Here is a 27,431-nt window from a genome sequence, read left to right as displayed (position 1 = left end):
CAAAGCTAGTTTATGCGACATGGGCCACAAACAAACAAGTTTACGCGTAAGGAACTTTGCACGGTGTGGTACAGCGGTGGTGGAGTGGGCTGAAGTGCAAAGTGTCAAGTAAAGTGAAGAAGACCAGGTCGGGGGACTGTCGCTGTCACAGTCGTCACCGCTAGGGGAGGGGAGCTAATGAGGGGAGGGGCTTCTCCCTCTTTGGCGCTTTCTTTTCACCGGATACGCGGCGTCGAGGGAGAGGGAAAAAGGTTTTAGTTCGCCGGTTGGCCGCAAAACGCGGGCGGGTGGTCACGGCACTAACCGCGGTACCCGGATTGGAGGGGAGAGTTTTCTGTCTCGCTCGCACTCGCGGGCGTGCGGAAAAAAATCGGTGGAGGGGGAGAAAGAATATTGACGAAAAAGGAACAGGGGTGGGGAAGCGGGGTGGGAAAAAAGTGGCGATTCTGAGCAGTTTTTGAGCGACACTCACAGTAGTGTGTGGAGTGGCGACACTGACGCATCGCACCCCCCGCGCTACCCTCGCTACCGTCTTGGACAAACTTGTGCGCAACTATAAACAATCGCAATAGTGCCAACATTGTTTACTATCCGGCTAAATTATCGTGTCCGCTACAGTGTTGAATAGGTTTATCGGTTGTTTTTTTTTTAAACGTCTTTATTACTTCTTAAGTTTGTCACCGGCAAATAATGCAAATATTTTCGTCGTGACGACTAACTACAGTTTCTAGTGAACTATTGTGTCTGTCGACATTTCCCTCCTCAGCTCGATGCATCTCCCTTGTTCGGATCTCGGCGGCAAAGGGATGACGACTGACCTGTTCGCCGGGGTGTACGAGACCCTGCAGGAGTACCATGGTGAGCTAGTGCAGACCGGGAGTCCTGCGATCCTGTGTACAGCACTGCCGACACACTGGAGGTCTAACAAGAGTCTCCCCATAGCCTTCAAAGTGGTGGCTCTGGACGACGTGACGGACGGCACCGTGGTCACCGTCAAGGCGGGCAACGACGAGAACTACTGCGCCGAGCTGAGGAACTGCACCGCCGTCATGAAGAACCAAGTGGCCAAGTTCAACGACCTCAGGTTCGTCGGCAGAAGTGGCAGAGGTAAGGAGTTTTATTTTGTGTTAACAATAGCAGATTTCAGTTTCAGTAACGTAAACTATTTTATACAATTCAATAACCGATCTTGAATGGATGGTATAGCAATGCCGTAGTGCAGAACTCGGGGGTAAATTTGGAGGTTAGCTTTGCATTTACCCCATTTCGTGGCACCAAATGCAATTAAAAAACTAAATGGTTATAAGTAGGGTAAGAATAGGCCACCAACAGAAATTTTAAGTCCGTTGATTGTTTCTGGGAGTAAACCTCAACCTTAAAACTGGACCAATATTCAAGAGTTAACATGTATACATTTTTGAAGTATGAAGGAATATCTACTTGTCAAGAATCAATCGAAATATTCATTTCATCTCATTTGATTTATTTATTTATTTAATTGAGTAATATGGTAACTTTTTTGTATTACTACATAGGCTAATAAGCCAAAGTTCTGGCCTTTAATTATACAGTGGGCATTTTCTATCGACTTTCAACTTTTCTTAGCACTAAAAGTAACTACTTATTGATGGACTCATACAGTTTAAAAAGTATGACTACGCACCCTTCAATAATAATAGGTCTAGAACTTCACTATTAATTTATTTTGCTATTGCAATCGGCCTACTCGTTTATCTGTAGGCTCATCGTCTAAGAAAGATACATTTCCCAGCATTGTCTTGCTGTTCATCACAGTTTGATTTTCTTTGTTATAATTAAAAGTCTTCTTCATAGTAACCGCAAAGCCCGCCAAATACCGAAGTTAAACACCAAAGTAAGGTTTGAAAGTTGGGTTAAACTCGGCAAGTTTGAGGTCCGCGCAGCCCGTCCGCGCATAGCCGCTTCCTATTGGTTGCATCGATTCGAGGTGATTTTTAGTGGTTCTTTATTTTACGTGGCAAAAAATAGGACATGAGAAAATAAAAAATAACTAAATCTCGACCAGAGAATGTAGGGGAAACCAATAGCTTCTTTCTGAGTAATTGGAAAATATTGAATACCTAGTCTTTGTTTTAAAGAATAATTCTTAAGATGGGCATCCATTACACTAGAATAGAGTCATTAAAGTCTTCGACGATATAAAAATAGAGAAATACTATTAATATACACTATTAATATAATATGTATAATATATTTGAAATTGTACTAACATTCATAAATAAATATAAGAATACTCCCGAAGAATATGTTTTGAAAGGGAAATTATATTGCATTGACATAATTTAATAGGTCCAATGTCTATACAAAATCTTTTATTTGAATTGAAATCCTCATTTGAATCTTTGGGCCTATACAATATTTGTATTCACCAATATTCAATGTCTGTTTTATGGTTTATAACTTTAGAAACTACTTCGTATACAACTTAGGAATTTATGCACATTTGAAATTAAAGTAAAACCAAATTAACTATAGGCCAGGTAAAAATCAAATCTAAGAATTTCAATAGAATGAATAATTTATTCCTTATACAATCATATTTGTAAAATAGGCTACAAAGGATCCTGTATTGTTCAATGATTACAATAATAAAATACTACATAATGAAAATATAATATTTCATAAGCAGGGATATGTCGTAGTCTTGCTTATAACCATTTGGTCTTATCTATATAGTAAATACTTATAATTGTTCAATATCACTTATTTCAAATTCGTTTATTCATTACAGTAACATTGGCAACTATAGGCTATTTATTGAAATGCTGCCACAGCACCTTGTAGGGAATGTACCACATTCAATCATTTAAACATTTTATTTACTTTTACTTAAATTGTTTAGTATCTGGCCACCTCCTGTTAACGTACTTAAATTAACGTATGATTAATTTTTCATTGGTGTCACAATGAATCAGAGTAAAAAAAATATAACATTCACAGTATATGTTATGGTGTATGGTGTAGTAGGCCTAAGCAACCAACGTCCATTTAACATCCCGGGGACGTGTATTGAATATTTCAATTCTTCTTCTTGTAGAGTAACTAAACACTAATTATTCAACGCTTTAAATTGTAAGAATATGTTTAAATGGCTTATGTAAAAGAGTCCTTTTTGAAAAACTAAAACGTACATTTAGTCTAATGCCAAAAAGTCTTTTAGCGAATTTCCCATATAGGGAATAAGCTATTACCGTAGTACTCATGGTAAGACCTGGACGCGGGACCGATTTTTTTTTCGTTTTGAGGTCCCTAGAGGCCAAAAACACCATCCGTTCAAATTCATATATATATATATATATTTATATATTTATATATTTATATATTTATATATATATATATATGTGTCCGTCAGCACGATAACTCGAGCAAAAATGATCCGATTTGGATGAAATTTGGTACAAATGTGTAAACGTACGTTTATTCGAACGAGTTCGCGATCCAGCATGATCGGACCATGGGAACGGGGGTTTACGGGGGGTTTTATGGGGTAAAAATAGGTTTTTCCTATTTTTGACCCAAAAAACATAAAATTTAGCAATTTCTTTCCAAACCATTTTGTAGAGCTTAAAAAAACAAATAATTTAGTATATTGAAGCATTATTATGTGCCTAATAGTTACGGAGAAAATTCCAAAAAATTGTAAATTTAAAATTCCCATGTTATTCTTATGGGGAATAAGTAAACTGTTGTAGTTTGCTTGTTTGTGAACATATTTTGATCAAATTTGGAAAATGTTTTTATTTCTCACTACCTATTCACATTTTACAAACAAAAAAAAGTTTTACCCTCCTTGATGCAGCAAACCTAAGTACTTGTTAAACTAATTCTATTTAAATCAAGAATAAATGTTATATTTTTAAGTAGACATTTCAGTGTAAATCCAATCAGTCAAATGGAAATTCGCTTAGTCTGCAGGTTTGCTGCGGCGGGGGTATTTACTCTAATCAGGTCTTAGTTTATCATTTTTGTTATTAGAGCTTTAGTGAGGTGGTTTATATTAAATATATTTAAAACTTTTAAATCGATAAAAATATATTTTAAAATATTTTCTATAAACATAATTTACTCGTGCACCACAAAACAACACGCTTACGGAGTGCTAACACCTACACATAGAGACTTCCATTTGGTAAATTAAAAGTCACCCTAACAATAAAAGCCGCCTCCAAGTGGGCGAAATAACAATGAAATTAGACAGAATTGAGTGTAAGTTTTGGAGTTTCGCCAAACTGGGGTTGGGTGCGCCACGGACCCGCAACTTGGTGGATCTGCCAACTAATGTGCAACCCAACTTGGCCAATTTAGTGCCACTAATAGTACAAAATTAGGATATTAGTACAAATTACAGTTGGCTAGTTTGCTTTTACATTTATTATTGTCCTTGCATTATTGTTTGGGTGCACATGCTTGTGTTACTTAATGGTGTATTTTTATTCAATGCCATGTGTGGTTAGTAAGGTTTCACCAAAACCAATACAGTATTATAGCAAACAGCTGATTGATTTATTACTTATCACAGAATATTCTCATTAGTTGTGACCATCTCAACAGATTGCACCGCGTTTTTTGGCTTTCAATTTTTACATTAAAATACTTGGGAAGTCTTAGTCAATAGTTTCACTAAAGAATAGCCGTTTGCTATGGGTAAAAATGATTTTCGCATTTCTATCAACTATAGTATCAACTACCTCTAAGTATCTAAAGGTATGCCTAAATAATAACTAGTCACTAAAATTGAGAAATTTATTTTTGCCTAGCCAATCCAACTTTCCTGTAGTTCAATCGTATACAAGGTCTACAATTATTTCGCATAGTTTGATTCTTCTTTGACACGAAACTACTCATAAGAAGTAGCCTTTTCGTGGTTAAGATCTTTAAGTTTTCTAGGATTTTAAATAGTTTTACCTCATAAATTATTTGTGTAGATAGTTCTAAGTCTTTATAACATTTACAGTTTCAATTTTAAACCTATTGTCCATGGTGAAGCACGAAAAATTGCAATAAACCAATTTAAACAGTACGTCGGATAAAACGAGCAAAATATTTTTGAAGGTGATGACGTAATGGGTTTCTGGTAAACAAAATATTTTACAACATATAGGCATTAATTAATGTTATTAATTTGTAATAGGTTATTCAGTTGATTCATTTATATTTGTTTAAGTTGAGTGAATAAGTTCCACCAACCACCAACCAAATATATAAAAAAACCTTATTAAATTTTATTTTTATTTTTACTAGCTGTTACCTACGGGCTTCATCCCGTTTGACTTCTTAAGTTTTAATAAAACTATTGATTGGTTAGGTTAAGCTAAAATAAACAAAACAGAATACAGTAATACAAACAAATAATCACACCTGATTTTAATAAGGTAGTAAATTGAAAGAATAACATACGAATAAGTACAGCTGAGGTATGTTTAACATTAGGTATATGGAAAGTTCCCTTTAGAAAGGAATTACGATCGTAAAGGGCAATTTATGAAATAATGGATAGTTTTGCGCAAGATTTCTCGTAATGTCGAACATTTTAAGTATATGGTTTATGGGGGTGTGTGACTTTTAGTTTTCTCAAAAGTTCATGGGTACTTTGGGATTTATATATGGATTTTATTTATTTTTTGGTTCAAGTAGAATTTTATTAAAACCCAATTTATTACATGAATTAAATTTTAGAAAATGGTTCTCTGTAACATCATTGTATTATTTCACATGTTAAAAACGTGCGTCTTTATATAAATAAGATGCTAAATTGTTCAACAAGCAAAAACAATTCTCCTTTTCGTCCACTTCTTTAGACTTTATGCACTTTTAGCTATAATGAGTTACATGAGGCCTGTTAAAGCTGTTCATGATTCAGACTTATTCAGTTTCCTTAATAGGCCTAAGTTATGTATATTTATTTTTCTTCTACAAACAAAAGTTATCGTCTCACAGACATAATAAACTTTCAATATGAAAATAAACTATATTCAAAACGTTATTGTTCGTTGTTATTAGTTTTGAATCAACGATTTTAACGCTAAGAACACTATTTCATGCCTGTATCATGTATTGATATTGTTTTAATGATGTATATGTTAACCAAGTATATAAATATTATGCAGTAGGTTATAACGTTGTGGTACAAGTATATATCGAACCAGGTGACCACAAAAGATGTGTTAGAGGTCTTAAAAATACAATAGGGTACAAAGAGGTTGCTTGAATTAAACCTATCCACTAGAAACACTTTTTGTTGGATGTCTTCATGGTGTTATTAAAACGATGGTCACTTTAATTGTTGCAGTAATGTTTTTGATGAAATATTTATAGTTTATTCTTTTACTAATTCACGCTATATTTGATTTACATGTAAATAAAAGATAACGTATAAACCAATTAAAAACTTAAGGTTTTGATTCACTAAAGCGTAAATTGAATCCTCAGTACCAGTAATCATCATATAATATAATTGACCACACTCGATTTTGTTAATCTACATTCTGATAAAATTCAAAATTATGTACATAAAAACAACACTTTTTTAAAGTAACAAATTAACAGATTACACAAAAAGCTGCTAAATAATACAAAATAAATTATAAGTTCCACTTTACAGTACCAAAACTTTTACTCAGAATCCTATATGAAACCCAATATGTACTTTCAGCATACAGTATTGATATTCTTCATTGTAAGATTTTCCGAATAAAATACGTATGTACTGAAGATATTCACGTCAAATATGTTCTGGAGGAAAATCTGAGAACATTTTAGTTTTACCATTGACTATTAATTACTTTCTGATATAATAATTATTAAGATATTTTCTGAATATAATAAACCAAACCAATTTAATTAACGTATACACATAATCATGTTTACATTATGTCTTAACGAAATACATTTCACCATACCAACAAGTTTACTTGAACCATTTTTCAATAACAACCTAAACTTGAACATCGTCACATTTGACTTAAGCATAAATAGACCGTAGCTAAAGCCATTATGTTTAAAAGGTTGCGCTGGATGTGACCACAGCGGCATTAGCTGCTGCGGACTAAAAGCCGAGGCGACGCTAGGGACTGTGTGTTGTGTCTGGGTCCGGGGCTACGGTTAGTCCGTGGCCTCACAGGGGCGGATTATACTTTTACTCAGCTCAGATGGAAATTCAGTTTTTAAAACGTGAAAAATTCCACCACTGTACCTTGTGTGTAAGGTGGAAAATTGTGGATTTGAAAAAAAACGTTTTTTGCCGATCATTCACTGATAAGGTCGAGGTTGGTGTGGATAAAGTGTGTTCTGTATCTAGGTTTAGGTTCAAATTACGCCAAATAATGACTTTTATCTTTGTGGCAATGCTATCAAATGTTGGTTCAGAACTATTAGTCCATCTAGAAAACAAAACAAAAGTATTAGAATGCATTTCTCAAAAAAGATATCCTTGTCAGGTAGGAAGAACTCATTTCTCCTTTAACATTATTATTATAAATACGTTGTAAATACCATAGAATGTAAATAAAATCATTTATTGAAAGTAAACCAGGTAATTTCTACATCCTAATTCCTTCAACATAAAAATTCTTAAGGATTTAACGTTAAGATTACAAATTCTTAATATTATACATTATAATTGTCAAGTTCCCTTTTTAATAGATTCCTGCAGCCTTCAATGATGAAGAATTTTGACTATCGGCGTTTAGATAATACTGAAGTAGATATTGTTTAGATTTTGTTGTTTTAAACAACGGGTGATTCAAAACATTGTCTAATTCGCATATACAATTATTTTTATTATACATATGTATCCTAATTCAATTAGGTCTAACAGCAATTATATCTACTCAGAATAATTTAGGTAGTTCAAGTGGGCCTATCACGAAATTTAACACTTGGTTTTAAGTTCTATCAGTCTAATTATGGACTCACCAAGTTAGTGTTTTAAGCATTATAAAAAAAAATTCATACTTAAAATCTTATGTGTTTACCTTAACATTTAACACTATTAATTTGACATATTGCAAGTAGACTTCTCACTACATTATAAAATATGAAACGGGTTTTAGAGTGCTTCGTGCCCGAAAAGACTAAATTTTACAGTGCGTACGTTACTCTTAGTTTGAAATGCCTGTTGACAAGAAGTTGTTTTTAAGAATATCCTTATACTTTCTTAAGTAGTGTAATAATTTCGAAAACAGGTATGATTCTGTCAAAGAGTAGACTACCTCACGCGGTAGCGGTCGAAAACATGCTTTCACATTGTATGTAATAATTAACTGTTATGATGAACCTGAAAACTAAATACATTAAAACTGTGAAAGCATATACTAACAATGTGTTTATTGTTGCAGGAAAGAGTTTCTCGCTGAGTATAGTGATCAACACCTCCCCCTACCAAGTGGCTTCCTACTGCAAGGCGATCAAGGTGACAGTGGATGGTCCTCGCGAACCACGGAGTAAGTCGAGTAAGTGCTTACCCAAGTACTTCTTACTCTCTAGTCTTAAGGTAGAAATAGATAAAGTCTGAAAACAGCTGCTTCTTATCACTATGACTTCAGAGAATAGCTTACTTTTCGTGTGTGCATCATGAACTTTGACACTTCACAATACAACACATTAGAGTACGGTGTTGCCATGCTCATCAAAATTGATTCCGCGGCAGGCCTACCTAACACTGAACTTAAAAATTTAATTTCTCCATAAATAAAAGTCAAGACTTCTGTGTTCTGCTTATCAGTATCACGATACACGATTAATTAATCGGTGTCGGTGTCGCACTGCTAAAAAATAAACACAATAAAACACAATACTTCTGTTTTATGAGTTAACAGTCACAGTATCAAATACTAATTGTAAATAATTTCACAACCTAGTGTTGACAGTACACTTGAAGAAACATTTGAAATCAGGGTTGACGTAAATTAAGCTAAATTCAGATTTCGGGTTCGCAGTACAAAAACACTGAGTTCACCGTTACAACAGACGAGGAACTTATTATTTAGATTCTTACAACACAAAACACTCATTTCCTCAACACCCATCAAGACACATAAGGATTTGGAGCCGTAAATAATGCAAAAACAAGACTCCGCTGCCGTAAAAAGCACGAAACACAAGAGTACGGTGTCGTACACAACACGATACACTGATTTTGTCGCTAACAATCTCATCGAGAAAGGAGCGAGTCGCTTCTGTTCTGGCCGTGTTTTATGCAAATCCCGGCGGTATCAAAGAGCGGCTGATTGCTGTGCTAATCAGCGTCGCTGGCCAATTACTCTATATTGCCGGTCCGGGAAAGAACCTCCGATATTGCCGTGTCCACCCTTTATTGCAGGACATGCTTCATAAAGGCATTGCTCTTGGTCCTTGTGACGCCTGTGCTCTTACACTCGTGTTTTCTGTTTATTAAACCACGTTCACGCTCACCGCCCTTGCTTGTGGGCTGCTTTTTACCCTGGCTTGCTTTGTGAGCTGGCTTTGATGTAAGGTGGTAAAAAGTGTGTTATCGAAGAAGTATTTTCTGAAGTAGGAAAAAACACGTTGTAAACCTTCCTGATAAGTTAATTCTGACGGTTTTTCGGTCACGTAAACTTTCCCACTTTATTTTGTGGTCGCGGACTTACCGCGAAATGAAAAATGTGTTTCCGAAAAAAAAAATCTCCTTCCACTTGAACTAAGTGCACTACCACTTCATCTTGGGGCCGTAGCTTTTTGCGCAAAAACATTCTTGGTGTGATTCATGATTAAGAATTTTAACGGAGTAACACCTGCGAATAATCTTTCCACTGTATAAACAGGCATCAATTTGATTGAGTTTGTTTCACACTGTAAGCCTGGTGGCTCAGTTTAGTGTCTGTGATGTCCCGATGTGAAGCAGCCAACAATGCTTGCTCGGTCGGCACTTTGAGCCTTGGCCAGATGCTCAAACCGTAAACCAAAACCGTAACCAGCGAGACGCCGCGGCTCCGGCACTAAATACGGTTTCCTCGGTAAATAAACATCCACTGGCTCTGTGTTACAGGTCTGACGCGTCTTTCAACTCTCACTGCGGCATGTGATTAAATACAGCGAGTAACAATGTTGGATTGTATACAACACCTAGTAATATAGAACAATGGTGTCTTAAACAATGCTAAAACTCAAAATTAAAAGTTAAAACAATCTTAATCGTATCTTAGTTATCATTGGAAATATTTCTTACCTCCAAAAATTTCGTGAGAGCATTGAATATTTTTATACAGTTACTACTGTAGTCCTAACAAGATTAAATTTGGGTTCATTATTAAATTGATGCATATACTCATTTTTATTTTATACAAAATTCAATAGGTACCAGTACATTACAAATCAAGTATTATATAAAAGGGAAGAATTAAATAACCGACGTTTATCCGTTTATGAAAAACCAACAGCGGAGAACGACAACTGAAAGTGCTTCCCCTCTCGGATAATTTTAACGGCGATGTAAAACACGAGGAAAGGAGGCAAATTACATCCGGACTTTATAAATCCCCCGATAAATCGCGCTCCAATTAGCCAAAGGGGTCTGGAAAATGGCGCTTTTTATCCGACCGCGGACCGGAGTCGCGTTCGGAAAAACAACCGCTGCGGGGTACACGGTTTATCGATAACAAAGGAATCGAAGAGCTAATATAAGGCTCAAATGGCGATAAAGCACAAGAGTGTAACGGGAGTGCATTCAGAGTTTATATCGGACAAATAAGCGAGCTTTATAAAACAGAAGTCTGCGATTCAAAGTACACACTCTCTGTTTGTTCCATTCCATTTCAAACAATCCGAATTAATTAAACGAGTTTTGTTTAAAGTCGAATCGCTCTATCGGGGAAATCCATAAAAGAGGCCGCGTTGGCCGAGCGCCTCTCGTGTACAAGTGGCGTAAGTCACTCAGAGAGATGGGCAAACGTTGGCAAATCCCCGGCCCGGTTGTCGAAATCGAATAAAAATGAATACAAACACTCGTTCGAGGACGCTTTTAAACGCTTCGGATTTTAAGTGACGTTTTAATCTGTAAAAAGTTATCTTCTCCAATTGGTCTTTGCATGTTTACCGTAAAAGCCGATGGGCGATTCATCTGAGCGTGGCCAGCGCGGATCCGCTCACAAAAATCTGTCAGTGACGATTACGGCGGTAGTGGCGATTACGGCGGTAGTGGCGATTACGGCGGTAGTGGTGGACTTTGAATTACTGTGTGACGATATCTCTTACCTTGTTATTTTCTTACTCAATACTCTGTTTTGTTAGTTATTATCTTTATATACTATTTATGATAATCGGACATCGTCACTCGAACCCTATAACCATTGCTACTGATGATTTATTCCAGTTTTATTTTAATTCTAAAATAGGAATGGAATGTTAAATTATCAAAAACTTTTATTACTTTGTCATAGAAAAATTGGGAAACACTCTTTTAAGCAGTTTTAACTTGAGAATGAAAACTCGAGTGCCTTTTAATACGTAATCGATCATTTCGAATAAATACTTCACCTGGTGCAATGTTGTCTTACACCAAAGTACTTTAATTGTCAGTATAAGTAGTTATATAGCTATAACATTTTTATTTTCGACAATTATTGTTCTTTTTTTGTCGAAATTACGCCAAGTTACTCGTAATGTTTCAATAAGCTATTTGCTGATGATTAATTTCCTTATAAACCAACCTTTTCCTTAAAGTAAACCAACGAAAGACAGTGTTTGCTCTTTTAAATATAAAGTACAATGTTTCCGGGTTTCTTGAAAAACCTCACTGAAAACAATCTTATAACAGTTATAATAGACCAACCGATTTGGCAGATGAGAACATTTTACGAGTTTTACCTTATGTGATTTTTAGGAGAAGAATACCTATATAGTTTTGTAAATCAGTAACTCTGTAGTTTACAATTGTTATCACTAAACAGTTTTTTAATCGTACAACCCTCGGAATTGACAGTTGTAAATCATACATCTTGCATTTCAAGAAACCTTGAATTTCTAAAGTAATTCTATACTTCCATTTTCGACTGTAAAATTATTTTGTAAGAACACACAATGAAGATTTGATTTCAAATCGCAGTCACAAAAAAAACTAGACAACACACAGCCCACGTCGCTCTGGAGTAAATCATTTCACCACTTTAATCCATTTCCCGAACGTTTTAAGTGTCAACACAATCCGACAGGACGGAACCTGGCGTTTTGTAACCAACACTGAAAGAAACCCTCCTTTGAAAGTCTGAGAAAGGAGCGGATGAAAGGGCTTATAAAGAGTTGCATGCGGTAGCCAGAGGTAAACCAGCGGCTTAAACACGGGCTATAAAGGGTGAAGGGCTCATTCAAGAAAGGCCCCGCCCCGTGGTGCAACCTTTTTAAGCTTCGTAGGGTCTTTGGCCCTTTATGCTCAACGGTTCCAGGTCCGATTAACTTCATTAATTCTGTGCGGTCTTCGTCGTCGTCGTCTCTCCAATGGGGTAATTGGTCTCAAATTATCACCTGCCAAACCTCCACAGTTGCTGGTTTTGGAGGTTCTCAGGCTGTCCAGTGCGGGGGTTCAGTTGCTGTTCTTAAAACTCGATCAGTGTGGAAGAGTGAATTCATCGATATACATTTCTGTAATTATCGTAAAGTAAATTATAATTTTATCCGCCATTTGTGTAAAATATTAAGATTTCCATTATTTAACATTTTCTGTCTCTTTTGTATTTTTTACTAATTTTCTTAGTTAGTTTTACACTCATATGTTGGGAAAAAATTAAACCTTCACAAATTTGTAAATTTGAATTTGTTAGCAAATATTTTAATGATTTAACAAAAAAGTTACGTTTATTTTGTATTGCGATGGAGAGTAAAATTACTACATAGAACACTGGAAAGGTTAAAAAATATTGTACCTGTAACCTATCTCCATAGCCTTCACATGTATGTGAAATATCTGCCTTATTCCCCTTATTTTGCCTTATTTTGTACTTCAACAAATAAAATATTTGTTCTAAGTTATCGATAGTAATTTCAAAAATATTTAAGTAGGATATTCATCTACACCCTCTTTACAAGTATAAATCACGATATAGAAAATTTATACATGATATCTTTTGTAGATATAAACTGCATTTAGAAAAACTAACCATAGAAAAAATTAATCTTTGAACTCTCGAGACTTTTACAGCATTACTCTATAACATGTCGAATGTCACACTTATTCACCATGTCTGGATTCCATCATCATGATAATACCTCGTAACTGTTCACAAGAAATTACATCTTTACGATCACTTTTACTTAGTTCCCTTCTTCAAGAGATCTTACAAGTTCTGTATTTTCCAGATTTCCACTACCAGCACCCTGGAGGCTTTGGGCCGTTTTCCCTGATACCTCCCCAGTGGCTTGATGCCACATACATGAGCTACGCCTGGCCAGAGTACTTCAGGAGACCCCAGGACCTCTGTAAACTACCACCTCCACCCATCTGCCACCTGCCCAAAGGTAGGAATTGGATCTTATACTTCAGCTATATTGTCTAAGAGTTAAATTTATTGCAGATAAAAGTGAAGAAGAAGATGGTTTTGTTTCAGTCTAAGAAGTGATCATGTAGATGTTCACCTAGTGGTAAACGGAATTTAATTTTGGATGAGTCGAAGTTATTTTGCTAAATCCTAATTCGTTTTCTATCGGAAACGCGTTCTCAAAATGCCTAATTGTTACCAGTAGATTTTGGTTAATGTAGAGGAATAATTGGGAGTACAAGAAAAAGCACATATTCTCCTAAAACCATAAGGTATTACCAAAAACATATAAGACGCAGTATATAGGCTAAATTTATATGGATAGTATTTGATTTGACTTGACAGTATTTCCAATATTTCGTCACGTTTAAAAACATATTTCAAAGTCAAAAGTTGAGCATATGCAAAAAGTTGAGCATACAGTATAAAACTGCTGTCAATCCCAAATCTACTTTCAAAATATTTAAGATTTTTAATTTAAGTGCATCGAGTTATGACTTGCTATAGTTTCTAACCCAAGAGGATCAAGTCGAAAATAAAATAACCACGTTTATAGAGTACAATATTATGTAATAATTTCTTCCCGCATCATCAACTCTAAAACTCTACAGCACAATTCCCTTAACCGAGTGGGCTCATTACTCTCAAGTATCCAGTCAAGCTCTCAATCATGGCCACATCCCTGTTTGACAGAGGCCACGATGTGCCCAGAGGCCAGATATGTTAATGCCACTAGGGAGATGACGACGCCATCTTGCCCCGGTGGCCATAGTGGTATGAGTCATGGTGAAGTGGGAGACAATGGGAAAGGGGAACCACAATCGATATGGAAAACAACCACTATTGATCCTCGACCTCGCGAGGGTGCTGATAGGGTGTCCAAGGGACGGAGGGTGCGCGACGTAGGGTGCAGCAGGAGTTCACCCTAGCATGTGACCTAATTATAGAGGGCTACTTGTGTCTTCAGGTAAAACTGGTGAGCCAATTTCGCCACATGTTGTTTGGGTATGCTAATAAGGACTATTTAGATACAACTGGGTGCGCAATAATAAATTTTAGTATTGTAAGATTGTGCATATGGAACTATTATTTTTTTCTTTATGCCACTAAATAATATTTCAATTTGGGCATAATTAGTCAAAACCCTGTTGCGGTCGGGACTTTTCGTTTTTTAAAACAAATACGAGCCTTGAGATGAACGTTTACTAAATGTTCAGTCCCACCTGAAGGTTTTTAAATTTCTATATACTCAGAAAGTGTACCTTTTAAACATCATGAGAAAATGCAACTACAATTCACTACGACGTGATGGGATAAACTAAAATATGCATTATAGGGTGATAAATAATTTGAGTTTTCTTTATAAAGACTACGTTAACATTAGGACTACATACTGTCAGAAAATCTTATGGAAATCTAAAATAGACTATTAGAATTAGGCCAATCAAGGGGGCCTGTTTTCAAATATTGCTTACTTATCTCTGCTGTCTCTAAACAAAAATGTGCTTATATTCCTCTTTTTTACTCAGAGATCTAAATCATAACACAGTCAAAATCCACTATATCATGAAGGCATGAAGGTACACACAGAGCCTTAACAATATAAATCAACACTATTTCATCAACAACGAAGAATTTTATCCTTTTAGCGATCCTGGGGCAATCACCGTGCATTGAAAATCAGAGGGAAATCCTGTTAAATCAAACACTGGTCGGGTAGCCGAGGTGCCCCAGGCCAAGGGCCAGGGGCCGTGTTGAATTAGCCTTCATCGTTTGAGAATCATCCCTCGCGTAATCCGATTTCACTGGAGCTTACACCCCCGTTGGGGAGAAGGTCCTGTGGGACGGGGGTGTGGGGAGAGGGTGTACAATTGAATCCGCCTTCATCGTCTTTGCTTATATACATACGTTAGATACCTTTAAGTGTCACCAGTGTAGAAGCCTCCTGAGACGTCATCAGTCTTGCTACAATGCCGCTCCCACTCGTATATTGTTGGGGTTGATTCCACCCATCATCGCGTAAATCATCAGCAGCAATCAACGCGGCTGTTGCTGCGATAAACGCAATGCGAGGGGTTGTTGCCTTGTGATTACTTTTTGATGTTTTATTTTTCCAATGGTTTTTATTTTTTGCTTTTTTATTGTTTGAGAGTGTTTTGGTACTTTTTGTAACGTATTGGTTTATTGTTTTGGATAGTTTTACATAGACGTAGTAGACATTAGTCCCTTTTGAAATGGAGGACAAATCTCATAATAGTGACGATAGATATGCGTATACTAGGAATATGAACTTTGACTGTAATCTATTTTCAAGACAGTTATGTACTAAATATGCTACTACTGGTTACTCAAACTGAAATGAATCATCACACCACCAGCATAGAAACGCAGTAAGAGCATGGATAAATTTGCGCTGTATCCTAAAACATTTCACGTCTACAGTTTTATGTTTGGTTCCGAGGAATTTTTGACATCAACATTAGGCTAATAGAGACTTTAAGTGTTTCAATGTGTTTCAAGGATGCAGATGTTTCCTCGACAAAGCACACAATATGCTGACAATGATTTATTGCTCCCACTAAACACAGTTAAATTCCTTTCTCCTGGTTCTGACCTTCGTCTTTTCCGCAGGTTCCGCCACCAGCCCCACGACCGCGATGCCTCCAGAGTTCTTCCTGCCCCCGCCCACGCTAGGTCTGTCCCCCGCCGCCTACACTCACCTGCTGCACTACCCAGGGATGGACCTGCTGACTCCAGGGTCACCTCTGAGGAAGCCGTCCCCTCCACCGTCCACCGACACATCCGAGGCCGAAGATAGAGGTCAGTATACCTGAGATACTCAAACAGTTCAATACTATCAAAATTCAATTTTCTCAAATTGTTTAACATTGTTCTTTCAGTTTGATAAGTCTGTAAACATATTGAAATGAGAATGGGAGTCTTAGTCTTAGGTCCACGGTCAAAGCTAATGATGCCTAATTGACCGCAGTGTGTCCACAGTCTAAAGTAAATTAAATAGTCAACAATTAAAAACATTGTAGATATTAGTGTTAACAAATCTTTGTTTTTCTGCAGGTCCTAGTCCCGGCAGCTTGTCGGTGCGCTCTGCCTTCCAGCAAGTACGGCCCGCCAGGTCTTCGCCCGACACCACCACAGGCACGACGTCCCCCGACATCGTCGTCACCGCGTCACCTCCCCCTCCCACCACGGACACTCCCGTCATCTCACCCCCTGGCAAGGTCCTACCGAAGACGACGTCTCAGACGAAAGCCAGTGTGTGGAGGCCGTACTAAGACTGAAAATCTCGTTTCGTTGTTAAGTGAAGTGGATGTTTGATATAAAGTGTACTTTGCTGTATAAATTCCTTAATTTTCAAAAATAAAGAGTATTGAATTTGGGATTTTACTGTGACGTGAAAAAATGTTATATTCGGTTTTGAGTGCTTAGCTTTTAATTGCTTGTTAAGTTTATCCATTGGCAACTTTCGAATGCAAATCGAGTCACTTGAATTATATCTAAAAACATGTATTTAAAATTCAAAAGTCCACAAGTACACATTGTGCAGAACATCCATTTCTGCAATTTCATCATGATCTCATAAAACTCCCCTAAAAGACAATCAGTGCCGTGTACAGATATCCTCTAAGTCGTTGTTCATATTGTTTACATAGTGAAAGGTTTAAAATATTGTATATAAAGAGATATTATGTTAGATTGATATATTGTACATGACTTAGACAAGAAAATACCATTGGTCCCAAAGTTTATTTATTTTTGTTTGTATTTAACGTGTATATAAGAATGACTTTATGTTGGGTACCTATATGTTTCAGCATTAATATGTTTTTCCTGAAATAAACACCAATGCATATTTATTTTCGAACAAAATAGATACCATGAGAAAACAATGATAAATTTTGTGCTATGTTGTGATAATTATTTATAGCACAAGTTTGTTGAAAATTTGTACTTCTCTCACTATTAGTTTGTATACAGTTTTTGTAATATCCAAAAATTTAATTTATTCACTTCAACTAATTAATCGGTTGTAATTCCCTATGAATTGTGATTAGCCCTGTTTAACGTTTTGTGGTTTTGACTTTAGCTACCTGTATAATAGTGTAATGTGATGTATATATGTACTATTTGAGTAGAAAATAAATCAGTTTCTACATATATTTCTCTGTGTTTTTCATCCCGAAATGTAAAGTTTCAAATTTGGTACATTTATTAATATCTAACAATTAAAGAATATTCTAGAAACTATTGATGAAATGGTTTACAGGTTGGAGGAATCTTTTACAGCTTTATGTCCTTGTATCGAACCAAAGAAAGAGTCTTGTAGTAAAAGGAAGAAATATAAATCGGATACATCCCTGCCTTGGTGTGTTAGTCAGACTATCTACGTTAGAAATATTATTTCTGATATACCTGATAACAAATTCTGCTTTACAATTCTCTTAATATAATTAATTGTACCAAATCAAGTCTCAAGAGTTAGATTGTGAAACTAAGAGGTTCTTAACTCTGCATTTGGAGGAGGAGGGTTCCTTGTCAAAAATACAGTAGAGCCATACTGTTCAAAAGTCAAAGCTTCATATTGTCTTGGAGAGAGGGGTTTTCCACAAAATAAAATCGTTTTTTATCCTACAAACATTGAATAGTGTTGCAATGATGCTGATAACAAGCCGGGCTGTTATGTTTTAGAAAAAAGCTACAACACCAGAACATATGCACTTTGGCTAAGGTAGATAATATTTTTATTCTTCATCCCTATCATAAACGAACATTTTTGTTGCATCCAAATACCACAACATTGTACAGACAATCACCAAATGCCTCACAAACATTCGAATGCTGTCACCAAACGTATGCTGTTAGAAGTGTTTCGTCAAAAAACAATGGACAACCGAGAAAAAACAGTCCATTAATTCACACCCCAACAATGGCCTGGGTAATCGCTTTTCACGCAAGATAAAAGAAAACACGACGTTACAAACGTCGATGTTGTCAAAACAGTCAAAAACGGATGTAAAATATTGCCTGTGGAAAAACACGACGGGAGAGGAAGTCGGTAATTACAAGGGTGACACCAGCGCTGTGAACCTCCAGTGGTGGATAATGGAACTGATATGACAAGCTCACAAAGGAGTCAATGTGTAATCCACTGGGTTCACCTGAGTGGCGATCAGCTGATCAGGGTAAAACCGAAACAACGCGAATAAAGTTGAACTGATCGTGAGAACGGACATCTGATCTGTATCGAGCTCCCCACTCCACTCCCATGGGTCATTTTACTATCGGTTCCATTTAAAGTATTTCAACTCGATTCGTCCAAAGCGTTACTTTTATTTAGAGTGGTCGACGGTCGAAACCCCGCTTTAATTTTTTAACCTTCCACCGAGCGGACTAAGTGGGATTCTGCTGAGTGATTGTGTTCGTTTTAATGCTTGGTACAAAGTAAACAGAGTAAGTTGCCTGGGTTGTTTGATCGGTTAAAACCGCTTAAATGAATTACGTTGTGTATTTTGTTGTATTTCTCAGTTAATGAGTTTGTAATTATGCATATCCATGTGAAATTATTGGATATGTCTACAAGAAGGGAGCTAGGCGCTATTTTCTAAATGGTGATTTATGATTGGCGTTCAGTTACTCATGATCCAAAAGAAGCTTATAAAGCACCTTTCAGTTGTTCTCTTACACGACCTTTATAATACTGTAATCACTACTACAAAATAAATTTATACAAACCGTTGGATTTTCTTTTGAAATAATGATTTTTTTAGTGAAAGAAATAAAGATACGTTATAATCTGCTTCTTACGTATACTAAATTTAAATATTTATACAGTTAGGGAATGCTAAATCGTCTGTAAATATTCTAATTGTAATTGTAAATTAAGGATTACAATTATCTACAAAATTTACAAATAATATAATAGTCACCATGACAACAGAGGTATTTTTCAACTCCTTTCTACCTGAATTAATATACAGCTTTATTAGGTACAAAATGTAAGTCGTTCAAATGAAGCGATTTATAATTGAAATACAGTATCAAGTTTCCGAGATGAGAGAGTAGATATACAGGGTGTCCCGTAAGAAAACAACCATACTCCGGGAAATGGTTCTATGGGTCAAAATAAAGAGAATTCAAGTATAACATTTTTTACAAAATCACTTCGTTAACCAGATATCCGCCAGTTTGTTTTCCACATACGAAATTTTATCTTTATCTTTTATCTTTATCTGAATTATTCATCCGATCATTATGAATCTTGGTCCGATTAAACATTTCAAAATGGTAGCCATTTTAATTTTATTAATTGAAATTGCAAAAAATGGCAAATTTTATGCAAAAATGTCTGGAACACTTTTATTTAGCACTGAAAATTTCTATCAAACGACACCCAAGAACAAACTGTTTGAATACAAAATTATGAAATATCACGATATTTGGTTGTAAAACGAGGCAAACCAGACTAGCTTAGTTTTGATCAACATAATTTTACTACTAAAAATCTTAATATTTCAGTTATTTGTAATTCAATCTGTTTGAACTTGGTGTCGTTTTATAGTAAAATTTAAATGCAATAAAATATTGTAGGACACCATTTTCAAACTTTTAATTTGATTAAGATAAACTAATAAATGATGGTTCAGATATACATCTAATTTGGCCTATTTTTAACCTAACAATTTACACACTGACATTTAATTGTTCAAAATTGTAACAATATTTAAATAAAAAGAGATAACCTAAATTGTATCCACAAAATCATTATTTTAATAAAACCATTAAAATATTATCATTTAGGTAATTAGTCTCACTAGTATAATTAGTCACTCATGAAAGAAACTAACTACCAAAAAAGCAATCACAATGAGACACCAGAATAAAAAAAAATCTTAAAACACAAAACAGGTCCGGTATTGAGCTAGGGTGTCTCAATGCGCGGCAAACAGTCAGCTGTAGCCAATCAAGTGGGGATCGTTTGCCGGCAAATTCCCTGCCGCCCGGCCGAACTCGGTTACTATTCTTCTTTTTCCGCTCTGTCCCTTCCTGATAAGCCTGATCTCTCTTTTTGCTAATTAAATTCACCGAGAATTTTCACGTGTGGCTGAGCGTCAGACACGGGACACGGCTAACGAGGGAAGGTCCGTCCCTAGGGTCGTAATTAAGATTTAGGTGATTTTTTACGAACCAAATCAATATTTATTTCTCTTATGTAGTTGTAAAAATGTAATTTTATATTTATAACCTATGATGAAGAGTAATTACTGGCTATATTTGTATTGGTAGTGCTAAATTTGTACTTAATAGTAGGTGGTGATTTAAAATGTATTCATACACATACTTGAAATCTAGTCAATAGCTTATAAAATAAACAAGGTTTGACTACCACACTGTATGTTATTTTCGAAACTAAAAGTATATTATTTTCTATTATTTGTTAATTAGAAAAGACAATTTTAACATTATACATTTTGTATGAAAATCAAGTAAAAAAAAAAAACAAAAAATATTTTGACTAAGACAATGCCATGAAAAAAGCTACTTGAATAAACATTGGAGGTTCACTGTGAGTAAAAAAGATTAGGTACATGGCAAGGAATCAGAGATGTCGAATTTGATCACATATTGTGGTTTGATAAGTTTAAAGGTGAGTTGATGATCAGTCAGTGACAGTGACAGTGTCGTTGTAAACACCACACTCAGTGTACAAATACACTGACCTGTACATCAGCAATACTGTAGGGTTTGTTAGCTACAGATTATTTCTACAGTGATATAGATGTGCTGCAGCAGCTGTGTAGATGATCAGTCAGTGACAGTGACCGTGTCGTTGTAAACACCACACTCAGTGTACAATACACAGACCTGTACATCAACAATAGTGTAGGGTTTGTTAGCTACAGATTATTTCTACAGTGAGATAGATGTGCTGCAGCAGCTATGTAGATGATCAGTCAGTGACAGTGACCGTGTCGTTGTAAACACCACACTTAGTGTACATAACAATACACACTGATCTGTACATCAGCAATAGTGTAGGGTTTGCTAGCTACAGATTATTTCTGCAGTGAGATAGATGTGCTGCAGCAGCTGTGTAGATGATCAGTCAGTGACAGTGACCGTGTCGTTGTAAACACCACACTTAGTGTACATAACAATACACACTGACCTGTACATCAGCAATAGTGTAGGGTTTGCTAGCTACAGATTATTTCTGCAGTGAGATAGATGTGCTGCAGCAGCTATGTAGATGATCAGTCAGTGACAGTGACCGTGTCGTTGTAAACACCACACTTAGTGTACATAACAATACACACTGACCTGTACATCAGCAATAGTGTAGGGTTTGTTAGCTACAGATTATTTCTACAGTGAGATAGATGTGCTGCAGCAGCTGTGTAGATGATCAGTCAGTGACAGTGACCGTGTCGTTGTAAACACCACACTTAGTGTACATAACAATACACACTGACCTGTACATCAGCAATAGTGTAGGGTTTGCTAGCTACAGATTATTTCTGCAGTGAGATAGATGTGCTGCAGCAGCTGTGTAGATGAACAGTCAGTGACAGTGACCGTGTCGTTGTAAACACCACACTCATTGTACAATACACTGACCTGTACATCAACAATAGTGTAGGGTTTGTTAGCTACAGATTATTTCTACAGTGAGATAGATGTGCTGCAGCAGCTGTGTAGATGATCAGTCAGTGACAGTGACCGTGTCGTTGTAAACACCACACTCATTGTACAATACACTGACCTGTACATCAGCAATAGTGTAGGGTTTGTTAGCTACAGATTATTTCTACAGTGAGATAGATGTGCTGCAGCAGCTGTGTAGATGATCAGTCAGTGACAGTGACCGTGTCGTTGTAAACACCACACTCAGTGTACAATACACAGACCTGTACATCAGTAGTAGTGGAGGGTTTGTTAGCTACAGATTATTTCTACAGTGAGATAGATGTGCTGCAGCAGCTATATAGATGATCAGTCAGTGACAGTGACCGTGTCGTTGTAAACACCACACTCATTGTACAATACACAGACCTGTACATCAACAATAGTGTAGGGTTTGTTAGCTACAGATTATTTCTACAGTGAGATAGATGTGCTGCAGCAGCTGTGTAGATGATCAGTCAGTGACAGTGACCGTGTCGTTGTAAACACCACACTCATTGTACAATACACTGACCTGTACATCAGCAATAGTGTAGGGTTTGTTAGCTACAGATTATTTCTACAGTGAGATAGATGTGCTGCAGCAGCTGTGTAGATGATCAGTCAGTGACAGTGACCGTGTCGTTGTAAACACCACACTCATTGTACAATACACTGACCTGTACATCAGCAATAGTGTAGGGTTTGTTAGCTACAGATTATTTCTACAGTGAGATAGATGTGCTGCAGCAGCTGTGTAGATGATCCGTCAGTGACAGTGACCGTGTCGTTGTAAACACCACACTCAGTGTACAATACACAGACCTGTACATCAGCAATAGTGTTGGGTTTGATAGCTACAGATTATTTCTACAGTGAGATAGATGTGCTGCAGCAGCTGTGTAGATGATCATACAGTGACAGTGACCGTGTCGTTGTAAACACCACACTCATTGTACAATACACAGACCTGTACATCAACAATAGTGTAGGGTTTGTTAGCTACAGATTATTTCTACAGTGAGATAGATGTGCTGCAGCAGCTGTGTAGATGATCAGTCAGTGACAGTGACCGTGTCGTTGTAAACACCACACTCATTGTACAATACACTGACCTGTACATCAGCAATAGTGTAGGGTTTGTTAGCTACAGATTATTTCTACAGTGAGATAGATGTGCTGCAGCAGCTGTGTAGATGATCAGTCAGTGACAGTGACCGTGTCGTTGTAAACACCACACTCATTGTACAATACACTGACCTGTACATCAGCAATAGTGTAGGGTTTGTTAGCTACAGATTATTTCTACAGTGAGATAGATGTGCTGCAGCAGCTGTGTAGATGATCCGTCAGTGACAGTGACCGTGTCGTTGTAAACACCACACTCAGTGTACAATACACAGACCTGTACATCAGCAATAGTGTTGGGTTTGATAGCTACAGATTATTTCTACAGTGAGATAGATGTGCTGCAGCAGCTGTGTAGATGATCATACAGTGACAGTGACCGTGTCGTTGTAAACACCACACTCATTGTACAATACACAGACCTGTACATCAACAATAGTGTAGGGTTTGTTAGCTACAGATTATTTCTACAGTGAGATAGATGTGCTGCAGCAGCTGTGTAGATGATCAGTCAGTGACAGTGACCGTGTCGTTCTAAACACCACACTCATTGTACAATACACTGACCTGTACATCAGCAATAGTGTAGGGTTTGTTAGCTACAGATTATTTCTACAGTGAGATAGATGTGCTGCAGCAGCTGTGTAGATGATCAGTCAGTGACAGTGACCGTGTCGTTGTAAACACCACACTCAGTGTACAATACACAGACCTGTACATCAGTAGTAGTGGAGGGTTTGTTAGCTACAGATTATTTCTACAGTGAGATAGATGTGCTGCAGCAGCTATATAGATGATCAGTCAGTGACAGTGACCGTGTCGTTGTAAACACCACACTCATTGTACAATACACAGACCTGTACATCAACAATAGTGTAGGGTTTGTTAGCTACAGATTATTTCTACAGTGAGATAGATGTGCTGCAGCAGCTGTGTAGATGATCAGTCAGTGACAGTGACCGTGTCGTTGTAAACACCACACTCATTGTACAATACACTGACCTGTACATCAGCAATAGTGTAGGGTTTGTTAGCTACAGATTATTTCTACAGTGAGATAGATGTGCTGCAGCAGCTGTGTAGATGATCAGTCAGTGACAGTGACCGTGTCGTTGTAAACACCACACTCATTGTACAATACACTGACCTGTACATCAGCAATAGTGTAGGGTTTGTTAGCTACAGATTATTTCTACAGTGAGATAGATGTGCTGCAGCAGCTGTGTAGATGATCCGTCAGTGACAGTGACCGTGTCGTTGTAAACACCACACTCAGTGTACAATACACAGACCTGTACATCAGCAATAGTGTAGGGTTTGTTAGCTACAGATTATTTCTACAGTGAGATAGATGTGCTGCAGCAGCTGTGTAGATGATCAGTCAGTGACAGTGACCGTGTCGTTGTAAACACCACACTCATTGTACAATACACTGACCTGTACATCAGCAATAGTGTAGGGTTTGTTAGCTACAGATTATTTCTACAGTGAGATAGATGTGCTGCAGCAGCTGTGTAGATGATCCGTCAGTGACAGTGACCGTGTCGTTGTAAACACCACACTCAGTGTACAATACACAGACCTGTACATCAGCAATAGTGTTGGGTTTGATAGCTACAGATTATTTCTACAGTGAGATAGATGTGCTGCAGCAGCTGTGTAGATGATCATACAGTGACAGTGACCGTGTCGTTGTAAACACCACACTCATTGTACAATACACTGACCTGTACATCAGCAATAGTGTAGGGTTTGTTAGCTACAGATTATTTCTACAGTGAGATAGATGTGCTGCAGCAGCTGTGTAGATGATCCGTCAGTGACAGTGACCGTGTCGTTGTAAACACCACACTCAGTGTACAATACACAGACCTGTACATCAGCAATAGTGTTGGGTTTGATAGCTACAGATTATTTCTACAGTGAGATAGATGTGCTGCAGCAGCTGTGTAGATGATCATACAGTGACAGTGACCGTGTCGTTGTAAACACCACACTCATTGTACAATACACAGACCTGTACATCAACAATAGTGTAGGGTTTGTTAGCTACAGATTATTTCTACAGTGAGATAGATGTGCTGCAGCAGCTGTGTAGATGATCAGTCAGTGACAGTGACCGTGTCGTTCTAAACACCACACTCATTGTACAATACACTGACCTGTACATCAGCAATAGTGTAGGGTTTGTTAGCTACAGATTATTTCTACAGTGAGATAGATGTGCTGCAGCAGCTGTGTAGATGATCAGTCAGTGACAGTGACCGTGTCGTTGTAAACACCACACTCATTGTACAATACACAGACCTGTACATCAACAATAGTGTAGGGTTTGTTAGCTACAGATTATTTCTACAGTGAGATAGATGTGCTGCAGCAGCTGTGTAGATGATCATACAGTGACAGTGACCGTGTCGTTGTAAACACCACACTCATTGTACAATACACAGACCTGTACATCAACAATAGTGTAGGGTTTGTTAGCTACAGATTATTTCTACAGTGAGATAGATGTGCTGCAGCAGCTGTGTAGATGATCAGTCAGTGACAGTGACCGTGTCGTTGTAAACACCACACTCATTGTACAATACACTGACCTGTACATCAGCAATAGTGTAGGGTTTGTTAGCTACAGATTATTTCTACAGTGAGATAGATGTGCTGCAGCAGCTGTGTAGATGATCAGTCAGTGACAGTGACCGTGTCGTTGTAAACACCACACTCATTGTACAATACACTGACCTGTACATCAGCAATAGTGTAGGGTTTGTTAGCTACAGATTATTTCTACAGTGAGATAGATGTGCTGCAGCAGCTGTGTAGATGATCCGTCAGTGACAGTGACCGTGTCGTTGTAAACACCACACTCAGTGTACAATACACAGACCTGTACATCAGCAATAGTGTTGGGTTTGATAGCTACAGATTATTTCTACAGTGAGATAGATGTGCTGCAGCAGCTGTGTAGATGATCATACAGTGACAGTGACCGTGTCGTTGTAAACACCACACTCATTGTACAATACACAGACCTGTACATCAACAATAGTGTAGGGTTTGTTAGCTACAGATTATTTCTACAGTGAGATAGATGTGCTGCAGCAGCTGTGTAGATGATCAGTCAGTGACAGTGACCGTGTCGTTCTAAACACCACACTCATTGTACAATACACTGACCTGTACATCAGCAATAGTGTAGGGTTTGTTAGCTACAGATTATTTCTACAGTGAGATAGATGTGCTGCAGCAGCTGTGTAGATGATCAGTCAGTGACAGTGACCGTGTCGTTGTAAACACCACACTCATTGTACAATACACTGACCTGTACATCAGCAATAGTGTAGGGTTTGTTAGTTACAGATTATTTCTACAGTGAGATAGATGTGCTGCAGCAGCTGTGTAGATGATCAGTCAGTGACAGTGACCGTGTCGTTGTAAACACCACACTCAGTGTAAAATACGCTGACCTGTACACAGTTCACAGTTCACAGTTCAAAAATCTTCATTTTCTGCATAAGATGTAAATACAAATACTCCCATGAACCACGCATGGTTCGTGCGGGAAAAAATACATTATGTTTAGTACAGAATAGCTGTCTGGCAGCCTAAATCTTCATGCAGTAATGTCTATTGTTCCTTTCTTCAAGTCACATCACTTTTTTTGTACATCAGCTATAGTGTAGGGTTTGTTAGTTACAGATTATTTCTACAGTGAGATAGATGTGCTGCAGCAGCTGTGTAGATGATCATACAGTGACAGTGACCGTGTCGTTGTAAACACCAAACTCAGTGTACAATACACAGATCTGTACATAAGCAATAGTGTAGGGTTTGTTTACTACGGATTATTTCTTAAGTGAGATAGATGTGCTGCAGCAGCTGTGTAGATGATCAGTCAGTGACAGTGACAGTGTCGTTGTAAACACCACACTCAGTGTACAATACACAGACCTGTACATCAGTAGTAGTGGAGGGTTTGTTAGTTACAGATTATTTCTACAGTGAGATAGATGTGCTGCAGCAGCTATGTAGATGATCAGTCAGTGACAGTGACCGTCTCGTTGTAAACACCACACTCATTGTACAATACACAGACCT

General features: G+C 37.3%; 1 protein-coding gene across 1 annotated transcript; it reads left to right on the top strand.

The window, feature by feature from the left end:
• Window positions 1-770: 770 nt before the first annotated feature.
• LOC128989537 (segmentation protein Runt-like) lies at window positions 771-16,819 on the top strand. Its single transcript, XM_054411435.1, has 5 exons — window positions 771-1,107; window positions 8,376-8,489; window positions 13,348-13,506; window positions 16,158-16,346; window positions 16,602-16,819. Exons 1-5 carry the CDS (start codon window positions 771-773, stop codon window positions 16,817-16,819), a joined length of 1,017 nt encoding a protein of 338 aa, XP_054267410.1.
• Window positions 16,820-27,431: the final 10,612 nt, after the last annotated feature.

Source organism: Macrosteles quadrilineatus, unplaced genomic scaffold (assembly GCF_028750875.1).
Source record: "Macrosteles quadrilineatus isolate MER2022 unplaced genomic scaffold, UCM_ALF_1.0 Scaffold_3__2_contigs__length_128488019, whole genome shotgun sequence".
NCBI classification, from domain to species: domain Eukaryota; kingdom Metazoa; phylum Arthropoda; class Insecta; order Hemiptera; family Cicadellidae; genus Macrosteles; species Macrosteles quadrilineatus.
Note: the sequence above shows the minus strand (reverse complement) of the source record. Positions and strands in the feature narration are given on the sequence as shown.